This window comes from Achroia grisella, unplaced genomic scaffold (genome assembly GCF_030625045.1).
Source record: "Achroia grisella isolate CSIRO2021 unplaced genomic scaffold, CSIRO_AGI_Agris_v1 utg5416, whole genome shotgun sequence".
Lineage (NCBI taxonomy): Eukaryota > Metazoa > Arthropoda > Insecta > Lepidoptera > Pyralidae > Achroia > Achroia grisella.
The window spans coordinates 28,903-44,264 of NW_026712927.1; the positions used below are offsets into that span (position 1 = coordinate 28,903).

The window sequence follows — 15,362 nt, forward strand, 5'->3', positions numbered from 1 at the left end:
TTTAGGGGAGCCGCATGTAAATCAACCTAATAATATTTATTGTTAATAATAAAACTAATTTCCTCCTTATATATCAGCCATATATCATATAAATCCTTATTAAGTTGCAATAACTTATAGGTACCTATTATTATATTATACTGATAAGTCTTTATGTACTAATAGGGAATATAATAAGTAACAACACGACTGCTTTACACTGTGTTTATTAACAGACAAGATGGACGACCGTCTGCGAAACGATCCACCCTTACAACTTTATGAGACCTTCATGACTACTAACCCATATGGAGTTGAGAGAGTCATTGTCAATTGTCGATATCATGATGAATCCAAAACATGACATAATTTCACTGAATCCAACAAACAGCAGAGGGCACGAATACCATACCATCTAAAATATCGGTATAATCAAGTCCAATGTAGCAGGGATCGAACCTACCGCCGTCTCTTGTTTTAATTGCTTAGGTAGACTATACAAAGTCGTCTGCATGCGCATGCTGGTCTCACCTATTGCAGCCTGCAAGCAGGGACATTACATGGGTATGAATTTATGATTCCTCATCTGTCTTCCGAAATAGCAACGCATGAGTTTTGCCATGGGCGTTATTATGGTGACATGATATTAGTAGTGCTAATACTAATTCTCATGTTGGCCGACAGCATATTACTCCCATCCGTTTCATACAAAAAATGGTTATTAATCACTGTTTTCATCACCGGACTAACAGAGTCAAACAGAAATAAAAAGATATATATATGGAATAAATGTATATCAACTCCACATTCGATCTCACTAGCTTTCTGTTTATGTCGGGTTGTCACCACTCTATTGTCTAAAACATCTTGTCAATGATAAATAATAATTTATTTATTTAACTATAACATACATTATGTTAACATCTCTTCTAGAACTCTTGGGATCCAAATCAAGTTCGGGTTACGCCTTTAATTACACGGGGAAAGTGTACGAATTCGATAATAATACAATCATGAATTGCTACAGAGAACAGATGAAATCGGAAAGTATGCTGTCCGTTCTTAAAGAAATAAAAAAGATATATGTCAAGCCAGGTGCAGGTTCGTATCTAAATTGAGTCAAACAAGGCGGAATTTTATTAATAAGAATATATACCTAAGTGTTTGTATGTTGAGCGTTCATCTCATACATCTGTCGTCGCTCATACAACTACATATCACACACCTAGCAAAATACTGGATTGACTAAAAAATTATAACTATGTCAAACTTTAACATCAATGTAATGTCAATTTAAAAAATGGGTTAATCCAATATCATACTAGGTGTGTAATATGTACATACCTATACGTATGTATGTATGTATAAAAAATCAAATTCACAGTATTCGTAATCTCTAAACTTCATTCTTATTATGCTTAGGCTTAGGTAATTATTCTAAATAAGGCATGGGGTTGTTACTATCATTCCATAATTTTTTTTTCGGAATGTTTATACCTGTCTACTTATAATACATATATATCGTACACGACCTCTGTAACATAGTACTGTACCTTCGAGGCGTGTCTAGTCTATTACTGATTGAGTTGTATGGTGTAGTTTGCATTGATAATTTAGAATGGAGAACCACCACAGATGTAGAGATGTCGTGAATGTGACAACAATGTGTACAACAGTTTTGTTATCTGAGTTACACCCTTTCCAGAGAATGAGGATTAAATCTTATCACACTTATTAAATCGTGGCAATTTCAAAAGGAGTTTATCAGAATAGAGCCCCTAATACCAATTAGTAACGAACCGTGCGTGTGGAGGAGCTACAGGAACTATATTATAATGCACGGATGGAAGGACTTGTTTTCATGGCAATAATTATTAATTACATATATGATATTCATTTCAGCATACAGGAACATATCTTCCGTTCATTACCATGATTATTACAATTACAATGTGAGCTGTAATAGTAGTACTCACTGGCTGCATATTAATGGTAAGTCATATATCAAGCGCCACTAAAGTTGAACTTCGACTGATTGATTGATTGTAACAATCATGAGAAAAATCAGAAAAAAATATCTATCCCATACAGTTTGAAAATTATGGGCATTTTAGAAAAACCTAGATATTTGTTCTAACTGTAACCATTTTTCGTTTATTGTGGTTAATTTTTATTACTTTTATTCAATTTAACTTTTAGAAAAATTGGGGCAATTGTGTCATTATTTTTGACTGTGGTTCTAGAAATATTGTTTAGGGTTACGGTTCCAAAGTTTAAATGAACAAAAATAATAAAAATTAACCTATTGTGGTAATACCAAAATAAGAATATTTACATATAAAATTCTACCTAATATATCTATATATTAATTATACCAATACTAAATGGATTTATATTATTTTGTTTAATTCCGCTACAATTAGGATGTATGAGACCACAAATATTCAGTGCGGAAACTTGACTACCTTGAAACCTAAAGGCCTAAGGACCGTCGCAATCTAATAATTATTAAATTCCAACCCTTATTGAATCTACACCCATATTACAGTATTAGTTACAATGTATAAAGTAGTGTAATGGCAAAATAACACCTAATTCGATAAAATAAATACTAAGTTGCAACATATTATTATTTACAGATAAAAATGAGATATTACAAGTATCAAAGATGCCAGAAAACAAAACTGATGTACAATTCACGTTACATTTAAACAAGACACATTACAACTCAAAATTATACTGTATTCAATTTAAATGTTCTTCACCGCAACAAATAATGGTACAGAGTTGCATAAGAAATGTTACGGCCGTAACTAATTTTAAAGAAGATAGTAAGTATCTAATTAAAATGTTAATGATGATATCATAGTAATACACGTGGAAGTTTAAATCGATTAATTCGGTTTTCTGATTGGAGACACAAATGTTCAGACAAATTTATTAGAAACGTATAGATACAATACGTTTCTAATAACAACGTACAACCTATACATTATCTATACATATAAATAAAATTGGAGTGTCTGTTTGTAATATTGAAATAACCGTTTTTTACTACATGCATATGAATACGTACATACACCAAAAAACATTTTTTACAATTTTTGTCTGTCTGTTACTCCTTATTACATCAGCTACCTATCAAAAAAAGTCCAGTCAAAATCGGTCCCGCCATTTCAGAGATTAGTCAGAACAAACAGACCGACAGACCGACAGACATAAATTTTTCTCCAACTACCTTCGCAATCGAAGATCGTAAATCGTATTCCGGGGTAATTCAGGAGAGTAATGTGGAGGAGGACCCCTCGAATTTTTCAGTTTTATCAGTGATTTGCCGGAGGTAGTCACTACGGCGTCCTGTCTGTTGTTTGCAGACCACTTAAAATTATTTTTTAAAATTACCAATTTCTCTGACTGTGAGCTCCTTCAGAATGATATAAACAATATCTTTGAGTGGTGTTAAAAAAATCGCTTGATGTTCAGTGACACCAAATGTTCACTTGTAACATTTAGTTGGAATGTGAACACCTATAGGCATAATTATCAGTTGGGTAATACACTGCTAAATAGGGTAAGGTCTACCATCAAAAACATAAATGTGAAATGATAGCCGAGTTTAATATTATGATATATGCCTTGATTGTTGACTTCTACGACAAAAGAGATGAGATCTAAATGGGTGCCAAGTTCAATGGTCTGTCCTGAAATGTATTTATAACAATATAAAATATCATTTCTTCTTATAACTTAGGATAATATACTGTAGCCTAAGGTCTAACTTGGCCAGTTCTCATATACCAATTATTACTTTCGATTGCTAGTTACTACTAATATTAAAATAGGAACCGACAAGTAACATGTTTAGAACTTGCGAAGGCTATTTCAGTATATTTCGTGATATTTTATATTGTTATAAATATTTCATCTCTTTTAGGATAATTTAATAAGCTCACATTTATGTTTTTTGAATTTCATTACTTTTTGCATAAATCGCAACCTAATATAGGTTAGATGGGGTATAATTGTCTTTTTTTTTTGTGTTATTTTCTATATTTTCGTAACTTTTAATGTTCAATGTAAACAAAAATTTTTGGGCAAATCGGGGCGGTATAACGTCTTGAGTGTTATCGCATCTAAGGCTTTATTAAATATAGAGGAGCCTATGTTACGATTTGTGGATAGTAATAGCATATGTTAAGCAAATACGGAATTCTTCTCTGTCAACATATACATTATTTAATATCTGAAACTTCGTATTGACACGTTATAGTTCGTAAAGACGATTATGTAACAAATTGACTGTTATCTATTGAATTCTCAAGAAAACAATTTGCCGAGCGAGTTAACTATACATTCCTACTTATAACGTATTTACTAAAATAATGTAATAATAATATAACCACGCTATGAATTTCCATAAATCGCAACCTTATAGGTTAGATATACAAAACATTGAGTGTTATCGCGAACCGAAATGCCTATTATTTAATAATTATTTATAAAAATAACGATTTTACACTATCGATGTGCGCTAAATATTGAAACAATAATTAATACCAAATCTCAGTTAATAACATAATAAATACGAAATTCGACTATACTCCTAGTTATAAGTACGAGTATATTTTAGACAGAATCTAAATTATAGCAACTAGTGTTTACCGCTCAATGCAATATTTGAAGTTTGCTAGTTATCGACACTGATGTGAAGGGGTCAACGTAAATTGGTGGCTATCGACGTTTTCATACAATATTACTTTCCGTCCAGTACAAGATGAGATTTTTCGCCAGGGGTCAATGTCAATTGGTGGCTATCGACGTTTTCATAGAATTTTAATATTCGTCCAGTATAAGTTGAAATAGAATCAATTAAAGTGAAAAATTGTAGTAAAATGATAACAATTTACCAGTTTCAGATTTTTTCCTTTATATTCACCTAATTACCTATCTGCATGCCAAATTTGAACTTCCTAGGTCATCTGGAAGTGGGTTATAATTTTGATCTATAGTTGATCAGTGATAAAAATGACGATTTTTGGACATTAATATCTAAATAACAGTTTGAGATATGTTTATGAAATTTGGAACACATATTTATCTCGCAAGTCTCAATATATGAACCAAATTTGACAGGTTTGTGTGAAAGAGTTTTTGAGTTATGAGGGGATCAAAAGTGGCTCCAAATGGTTCGTGTAAATATACACACGGTGCTGCAGGCCAGTTTACTTGAAACTCGGCTTGACACGCTGCCGCGTGTCTAGATTAAGATTAGGTATTATTATTATTATTGTTTTTTTCTGTCTTTGGTTTACTTGTGTAATTAGTGTATATGTATGTAATTAGTGTTTATAATAGTATGTATTTGTATATTATCTTCCTAAGTTGGCCATATTGGGAGACTGTAAAGCTCACTTAGTATGACATAAATAAATAAATTGTAAAAAATGGTTTTTTGGTATACATGTACCGTAATTATATTCATATGCATGTAGTAAAAAACGGTTATTTCAATATTACAAACAGACACTCCAATTTTATTTATATGTATAGATTAGGAACACACCCTTAGATGTTGCAAAGAGGCGCCCATTTCGTCTCTAATTTTGTCATTTACTTGAAAGTGACAAAATCACAATATACTCTACTGTTATTAAAACTGTTACATTTTTTTTATAGTTTATGGTCTAATTAATAGTTAAGGACAAGGCAAACTCAGTATAAACAATTATTTTGTTAGACTGTGGGGTAAACAAAATTGATGATTTCTTTCTCTAATATTAGTTACTCCGCTTTATTTAACAATTATTAGAATATTATTTTAATATTGCCAAAATTTGTTGTTGCTCTAGATGCCACCCACAGTGGACAACCGATCATTGTAATGCATGCGGAAAGAGACTCTCAAACAGGTATCAATCTATATCGGAAAGAAATTTTAATATAAGTTAAGGATAGTGATGAAAATAATAATAAATCTGACAAAATGTTTCTACTAAAAGTTGTAGAGAAAAAACTTCTACACAAAACAGATACTAGACTAACAAGAGAAGTGTGTGGCATATACACAAATACAATCTGTAATGTTCACGGTACAGTACAGTCCCCTAAACTAACACGGTATATTAGTTCCGCATTCTTAAAACGCTATTAATACCTAGCAGACAGATAGTGGATTTCAATTCATCCATATTTAATTAACATAATCTGTGTAAATTTCTTATTAATTGCACAATCCAATTGTACGTCAAACTTAAAATATTTTTACGATGTCACTAAAAAGATTTTACGATTTTATTGAAATTTTAACTCTTTAAATCAATGCACACGTAATAATTTAATTTCAAACACAATTAATCATAAATTACAAATAAACAATCTAATTTCAGACGGTAAAAATAATATTGAAGATAATGAAGAAAGCAACATTGTAATACCCGTGATATCTACAGCAATTGTATTATTACTATTATTAATAATATTGTTTTTGTATTGGAAGTCTAAATCGCAATCAGGGAGGAATGATTCAAACCAAGAAAACCTTTACGTATGTTGTTTATTTATTTATGTATATTTCAGCCGGATATTCTTCCATATTATGTTAGTAAACTTATAATCTATGTTAGTGAATGGATATTAAAATTGAGCATCATACATATGTTAAAAATGTATATATATTCCTCACCTCACTGCAATCCAATTGTAACCAGTGGACAATCCAATATACTTGCTCTATTTGTTAGGAGGCTATTTGCGCTCCACCGAAATCTACGCATCAGTTATCAATTATTTTGCTCATTATGGCTTGAAAGCATTTTGCAAACATCCTTGATGTGTAACAGTACCAGGGAATCGTCAACAATATCCTAAACTCATTATTACCTATATTGTACGCGAAGTGCGTTGTATACCCTTTGTGTATACCTAAACTTTAATTTTTTTTACCAAAATTTATTAATAATTTATTTATTTATTATCTATTATTTAATAACTAGTCAAATACAATGGAAAGTTCTAATGCAGTTGCAGAAACAGATACTTCGATCAACATAGCACTTGACCGTATCCTGGAGAGCCATAATGGCAGTCTCGGGCGACAATCCTGGCTCAAAACAAATTGCGTATCGTATATATTCAATTATTTACGTACTGATGTCTCAAGGACCTTCGCATCAAAACGAGCCTACCTATATCATAATTATACGTACATTATTTAGTTAAATACCTAATAGATACGAGTGCATACTATATACATTATATCCTTGGATGTTGAGTTACTGGTGGTACTTCAAGAGAAATAAGAACTTCCACTACAGTGGACAACATTAGAATCCTAAATGACAACAGACAACAACTGACAACTAGCGTTGTATATGATAATAACAATATAATGCATTTACATTATATTGTTATTATCATATACAGTTGATGATTTTTTATGTTTTTACATATAGATCTATTGTGCTCGCCCTTTTTCAGAGTTCGCTACCTAGATCCATTAGGGACAAGAATTGAAGGATATTCTTAGGAGCGATGGTTTTTATCTCCTCAGGATATAGAACAAACTTTCCAAAGGAAATATTACGTTTATATATGAGTGGGCTACAACAGGGTGTAGTGGCGTTTACTCTTCAGTATGGAAAATCTGCAGATTTTTATTGTGCAACATTACATGTAAATACTGTTCACATATAATGTTTACCTACGTGTTTATATGTAAACATTTTTTTTCTAGGCGACTCCTAACGTACTGTATGCTGATTTACAAGAAATGAATGCATCAACGAATACCCAACTTAAAAAAGATGACTCGCCCTATTCAGAAATTATTGGCATTTTGGAACCTAAACGCGTAAGCTACATTTAGTGTTTATTATGTGACCAAGCTGTAGAACTGATTATTTCATGAAATAGTCGAATACTTAAATCACTGAAATTCATTTAAATTGTTGTTTTTTTTTTCGAATTATTCCAATCCTGTTGGTTGTAGCTGGCCTTGAAAGCATTATCGGACCTAAATAGGAGGTTATGTTTAGTCCGAGATCACTGTCGGTATGATCCCCATTGGAATGGGCAGGAGATAAATATAAGGGGGTTAAAGGATTCATCGATTCATTTATGATATATCTAAATATGATACTAGGTATTTTAATATGTTTTGTCCCTTTTTTCAACGTATCATAACAGTTGCAGATAATAACAATTTAAAATTGCATAATATCTATAAATTGAAAGGAAAATTATAATTTTATGTGCCGTATCGGAGCCACTCCGACGAAATCACGGATAAAGATTAGTAAATTAATAGATTTGTCGATGAAAACAATTTTGGCCTTATTGTTTTTCACCACCAATCGATTTAATTTTCGATTTATTGACCACAAACAGCACTAATATTATGATTTAAATGTTTTAGCGAGCTTACCGTAATATTATGTTACGTTCGAATTCTAATAGTATTTATTTTCATTTATGTACTTACAATTAGCAAACAAGCTGACTGATGGTAAGTGGTAACCGTCGAACATGAACAGTACTAAGGAGATCGCATTATGGTAAAGATTAAAGTAGATCTGTATGCCAATTCCATATAAATTCGTTTAGCGATTTTTACGTATTAAGTAAGAAACAATCAAATATACAAACTTTCAAGTTTATTATATTAGTAGGATATGTCCCGGCTTATCTTTATAAAATTTTGTTTCTTTGTATAGAAAGAAGAAGTTCACTACGAAGAAATACAAATGAATAGTCAAAATAGCAAAAAAAGAAAAGGTTGTATATTCAGAAGTATCTAACAAAGGATGCTAGCATTCCATTGTTATTAATATTCATTGCTCTGCAGGCTACACTGGTTACGCAGTCCACGCTGCTAGATTTCTTTATTCACATCCCTGAAGTTTAGCTGTATCAATTTTCAAAAACAAATTAGAGATCTATTGTTACTATGAGCGTGTATTGTTTACTCAATTACTTTATTTGTTGTTATAAAAAAATGGTATATTACGCTATATAAACTAGCCCTAGTGTATGCAGTCAAACATATACATTATTCGTGTGATTTTAGTGTAGTGTAAGTGTAACCATTTTAAGGAATTTTAATTTCTCTGAAAAAAGAGTAAAAGTTTCCCTCTCCCGTACTCGTAGAAACGGACCTGTAATTTTTTAATTATCCTTAGTCATTTTTTATTTACGTGAACTGCTCACGTATAATTATTTGGTTAATTGTCAACAAATACTAAATCTATAATGATTTTGTTTTTTTACGTAAGTTATTTTTAAGAATTATTTATATTATAAATTGGCCTACTGCCGAATAAAGTAACAAGAAATATATTTATAAAAATATTTATAAGGGACTGTAGAATTCATATAATATAATTATAAAATATTATTATGTAATAAAGATAATTATAAGAATATTCACAAGGGACTGTAGAGTTCACAAATACAATTTATATAGAAACAGAGATAAAAACAATTTGTATGTAAATCTAATTTACTACAATTTCATTGTATGCTAGTAATAAGTAAAATTTAATCATTAGGCTAAACACAAAAATAAATACATATATTCTATACATGGTGTATATTTTATTTATTCAAAAACAAAACACTATTCATTGTGCTGTTATATTAATATGACTAGTGGTCGCCCATTGTTTGAATCTCGACCATAATTAATAAACTAATAATTAAAACAAATTAATTTAATATTCAGTAAGACAAATATTAAAGAAGAACAATAATATCCTAATAACAATTTGATCAGAGACTTCATTATCATTACATAGTATAAAACAAAGTCGCTGTCGCGGTCTGTCCGTCCGTATGTATACTTAAATCTTTTTTGTTTTTTTTGTAATAGATAGAGTAATTCAATAGGATGGTTTATATGATAACAATTTGATCACAGACTTTAACAATAATGTATGCAATGTTTTTTATTAATCTATTTTTTATGCCTACTTAAAAAGAATATTAGGATTCTGCGCTACTTCTCTAAATAAACTGCATGTAAATGTGCAAAATTTCATACTACTTCGTACAATTTTCATAAAAAATTTTTATTAAAAGGTTTTTGCTTCACGTATTAAAATATAAATTAACCTTCCAGAAGAAATTACAGAAATAAATATTAAAATGGTTTAGAAGTCTAAAGTATGTATAGAAACTGTTAGTCGAAAACAAAGACTTTGTTTTATATTATAATATTTATTATATAGTCCAAGATCCATGGGCAACCAGAAGTCACGTAATTTTGATAATCAAAATGTACAATATTGAGTACTGATAATGTTAATATGCTATGATTGTATGTCATGCACTACAACATTAATTTATGAGATTCAGTAAGAGCATATAATAGTTTTTAGTTATATCTGCAATCTTCAATTTATTTGTCCATCTCTATTCGATTGTTTTGTGCTCTAATTGCTTCTTCTCTTGCTTTGTGTCTCTCTCGCATACATAATGAGCCAGGACCAGCAACCGGTCAATGCGACCAATTTCAACCCGGTTGAAAACTTTTGTAATTATTAAGACAGTTGTACTATGAAGCCCAGTGAACGTCAACTATGATTCCGAGTGTGGGAGGAACCTCACAATTTTTTCTATTTATTATTGTCGATGACATTATGCACTATAACTTTAATGTTCATTTTAATCATGATATATATGTTAACAAGTTATCTACTGCTATATACATGGTCTAGTATAAAATGTAGACCGCGCTATTAAGTTGTCGTTGTACAAAATATAGATTATTTAAAAGCAAGAACAACGTAACCAGTAGACAACCTGCATAGTCTATTTTTATAAAAAAAAGTATGTATGCGATCCTAAATAGGTATATCTAGCAGGTACTGCATCCAACGATTTTTTGAAAAGGGCCTCCAGTGGTACTAATATTTGTGATCTGTGTGACTCCAACTCCATTCTATAAACTTCGTTAATAATTTGCGTAAAGAAATAAGTTTATCAGAATAGATAAGATATAACAGATATAAGATATAAACTTAGTAACATAGTTAACCATGCCGAAAAATCTCTCCCATCTCTGGTAGTCCAATATAATCGGCATGTCCATTATCGCTTTCAATTTTGATGTATCAATTTTCACCCCTGTGCATTAAAGGATTCCAGTACGTAACCTCATAGACACAAAATTCACACTTTTCGGAATTAAATTTTATTCCCACTTTCTTTGCTGTTTCGAGAAGACACTATGATGTCATCAATAAAAGAGTCTACACCAATTAAATCTTCCAGCAGTTGTCGCTCTCGCATGAAATATTTCAGACGCAGAGATGATACCATACTGTAGACGCATATACTAATACCTGCCGAATGGTGTTTCGAATGTGAACTGATTCAGCATCCAATTTACTAAAAATACTGCGCATCTTTTAGTTCTGTGGTTATATCAGTTTAGCGTGGTGGTTGACGATTTAGCGGTCGTGGGTCAAGACACATCCTGATGCTACTGTTGAAACTATTACTCTGTGTTATTAATTGAAGTAGTCTATGGTATCTGTATGTATCTGTGTGCCCTTTGTGATTATGAAATTAAATGGTGGATGGTGTTTCAATTAGTTTTTATAACAAATTCAAATAGATATCTATAGATACATACAATAAAACTGTAGAGGTCGAATTTCTGTACATAGAAAAAAACCCCAAAAAACGAGTCAGAAGTGAAATAGAACACATTTACAATTTTTTCTAATTTATTGTTTCTCTGTCCGTCTCTTTGTACGGGCTAATCTCCGAAACTATTAGACCGATTTAAATGAAATTTTGCATGGAGGTAGCTTACATCCTCAGTCAACATCTTAGATACTTTTAATCAGGTAAAATTAAAGAGTTCTTTGGTTATGATGGGATAGTTGAATATCTATAGCAATTCATTTAGCTTAGTATATAACCTATTTAAATAAAGTTATTTTGACCTAAGCCAAAAAGTGAGGACGACACGTCATTTATTAATTTTTCATACATACTAAACTTACAAACCTGTGAAGATTTTAACCCTATATTCTGGGTTTCTCATGTCGAGTAAAAAACTATTGTATTTATTATATGTATTTTGGACATTATATTTTAAGTTTAGTTTTAATTATTTATGACATTTATATTAAATTATTATTTGCACAATTTGACCCACTCAACACTTCCTATGCCACGCTCTATTGGGTTGACTGGAAATGTGGATCTCTTTTAGGGATAAGTTCTCCTTTGTTAACATTAGTTCTAATTAATATATCTAAAAAAATGTATTTAATAGCAATAAAGAATAATATAATATAGGTTTAAAATCAGTATTATTTAGTTTAATCAACCAAAGGCTTTAGGAACTCTGAAACTTAATTTCATTTACACTGCCTTCGTCTCTGCAAACAATTACATCGACTTCTTCTACAGGGTAAGATACAGGCACAGCAACGTCCCGTCCTCACCCTGAAGAAGTTTTGGTTTCATCTATGGATGCTGATTCCCTCTCTCAGTATGGTTTGCTAGTGCCAACTATATAATTCGCTGCGTGTGCTCTACAAATGTCATTCCCCATTAATAGAGAATACACTGAAAAATCAACTATGATCCAGTGGAACTAGCCATTGCAGAAATTCTGTTTTTGGTTAGAGAGTTTGAACACAATTACGAGCTCAAGGCAAGATAGCTTTTGCGTAAACACTTTGTTACCTAATGACTAAACTGCTCATACATTGTTCAAGATCCCCATAGATTTGGGCATGAGTGTACACCCGCTTTGTGGTATTTCCACAAACAGTGATAAAACAAACGTTTTAAGCGATTGCTGTTTAATAATCTGGGACGTGTGCACTATGGCACATCGAAAAGTAGTAGAGGCGGTTCATCGAACCCTCAGTGTTCTCTGCAAAATAACCTACCTATGGGCGGCGTATCGATGCTGTTTTGTGAGGATTTTAAACAAACTTTGAGAGCAGTATCACAATGACCATAGAGCAATGAGATAATAGCATGCTTAAAATACCTCAACCCTTTAGCGACACATGTACTTAACAGTGAATATAAGGTCACGGACAGCAGAAAACATAAATGCACATGAATTTTCTGATTTCTTACTAAAAATTGGCGAAGCAACGTATTCAGAAGAAGTAGGGCAAATCGTTTTATCTGATATGTTATAAATAAATATTCTATGTACCTGTGGACATTCAGACATACAAATCCTTACTATTATAATATTATAAATACGAGAATGACTCTGCTTTCCTGTCTGTCTCGATTTTACGCCAAAATTACTGAACCGATTTAAATGAAATTTAGTATACAGATAGTCGAAACCCTGGGTAAGGACATAGGCTCCTTTTTAGTGCGAAAAAGGGTTATAAGAGATTGAAAGCGGAGATGAAAGGTTGAATCAAAGTATTGTCATTTTTAAATAGAACGATAAAACTTTTTTAGTCTATAATATAAAATACATTTTATTTATTTGATCAAGGTCACTATTCCACGCGGACGAAGTCGCGGGCATAACTATTTGATAATACTTTTAAATGGAGTAAAAAAAATCACATAATGGTTTATGACACTAAATGTTTATTAATAACCTTTAGTCGAAATATTGATATTATGTTTATAATTAATAATTAGTTAATTTACAGCTAAACAAGGTAAGACTATCATTAAGGGATCTGGGGGTTTTGATGCCCGAAGATCTTACATTCAGAACTCACACTATGCACTCAAGTATTCAGAATCAGAAAGTTATACCCATTACGTCTAAAATAATTGTATTATGTTATAAGCATATAGGTACCTATTTGCATATCAAAAGAGCTTCATGAATATGACATAAGCGAACATGTATAATTAGCCTTACATGATCAACGAACAGGATAATTGTATTTTTTTCCTTAATTAATCATTTTGAATCATCAATTCACAATATTGTTCTAGTTTAACGACCACACACAACTTATTCAAATTATATATATATTTCAGAACACAAGCGTGGCATGAAGTATGTAGTGAAAATATTATTCTAAAAGTGATGAATCTTAAAATGTGTTCCAAATATTTGCTTTTATGCCTAACAATAGTATCTTACGGTAACAGTCAAGAGTGTGGTAATAAATTATTTTAATACATAGTAAATTACGGGTGACGTTCTCTGTGACATCATGTTTGAGATGTTGAAATTTTACGAGTTACCATCGTTATCTAGTTAAAAAATATAGCCTACACTAGGACGTTTATCGTCATATTTTATTCAGATTAGTTCAGCAATTTAGTCGTGAAAACATCATGTATAGACAGACAAATAAACTTTTGAATTTATAATATACTCATCATAATGAATAGACCTCTTACAACACAATACGATTATACCCATACAATTTGCCGATATAGTGTTTTATGTACCGAATTTGTGTTAATTTCTTCTACTTGGGTACCTATGTCTCACTTATATCAGCCAACAAGCAACTTGCTCAGTAAACATAAACTAACATTCCAAACGTTACAATAGGAGAATGACCAATATACCAATGAAGTTACAGAATACGGAGGTATTACTGTTGAATTTTCTGGAATGACCACGTAACTCCCTTACGTTACGTGATGAAAGTGACGTTTGTAGTGCTGCGTTTTATTCATATTCATTAATCAGGCGACGGTGGCTATTTACTATTAGGTGGGCCGTCACTTTGTTTCTCATCCAGTTAGATGAAAATAATAGTACATGTCACGTTCAATACATCCATACTAATATTATGACTGCGAAAGTGTCTGCCTGTCAGTAAGTATCATATATGTATATAGCCGATTCCTGCGAGATCGTGTTATTTTTAGTTAAGATAAACTATATATATATATATACACAGTATATATATACTGTATCCATGTATATCCATATATATTAAAAAGAAAGGAGAAAGAATTAAAATATGTTTATTAATAACAACATTCATATTTTTTTTGTGTCTCTATGTTAAATCCAAATTGTGTTTTAGCTGAGTTTTACAACACATATTCTTAGACAAAAATACAATTGCAAAAAAAAGTCCAACGTGTGGTACGTTGGACATTTTTTTGCAATTGTACAACAACAACCGCTTCCATTTTGAAGTCGGTTTAAAAATGTTACCTATAATAGTTGTATGTTAGAAAAATTAAAAGAATAATTACTAACATTTGTCTTACAGGTTATACTCTACAGTATACGGAACATGATAATTTGAACGTAGTTATAAGGTTAAAGAATTTACCAGGAGATCTGCGTAATTATGACTACTCTCTATTATGTAAGTTAAAGGACACTTCCTAATTATCTACAAAATAATTTTCTTAACATATGAATGTACATCGAGCTAAAAATAAAATTAATCTAAGTTACCAAA

General features: G+C 31.2%; 1 protein-coding gene across 1 annotated transcript; it reads left to right on the plus strand.

The window, feature by feature from the left end:
- The first annotated feature begins 339 nt into the window (after nt 1–339).
- Nucleotides 340–9,536, plus strand: LOC131847810 (uncharacterized). The gene is made up of 7 exons (XM_059197466.1): nt 340–543; nt 913–1,080; nt 1,882–1,971; nt 2,619–2,810; nt 6,306–6,523; nt 7,712–7,828; nt 8,691–9,536. Exons 1-7 carry the CDS (start codon nt 492–494, stop codon nt 8,772–8,774), a joined length of 921 nt encoding a protein of 306 aa, XP_059053449.1. The 5' UTR covers nt 340–491; the 3' UTR covers nt 8,775–9,536.
- The last annotated feature ends 5,826 nt before the right edge of the window (nt 9,537–15,362 follow it).

Excerpts from the sequence above, each read along its gene's own strand:
- LOC131847810 (XM_059197466.1), top strand. The coding sequence starts at position 492 with ATGCGCATGCTGGTCTCACCTATTGCAGCCTGCAAGCAGGGACATTAC. Across the intron at positions 2,811-6,305 it reads AACTAATTTTAAAGAAGATA|GTAATAATTTAATTTCAAAC; the intron begins GTAAGTATCTAA and ends ATCAATGCACAC. Across the intron at positions 7,829-8,690 it reads GCATTTTGGAACCTAAACGC|AAAGAAGAAGTTCACTACGA; the intron begins GTAAGCTACATT and ends TTCTTTGTATAG.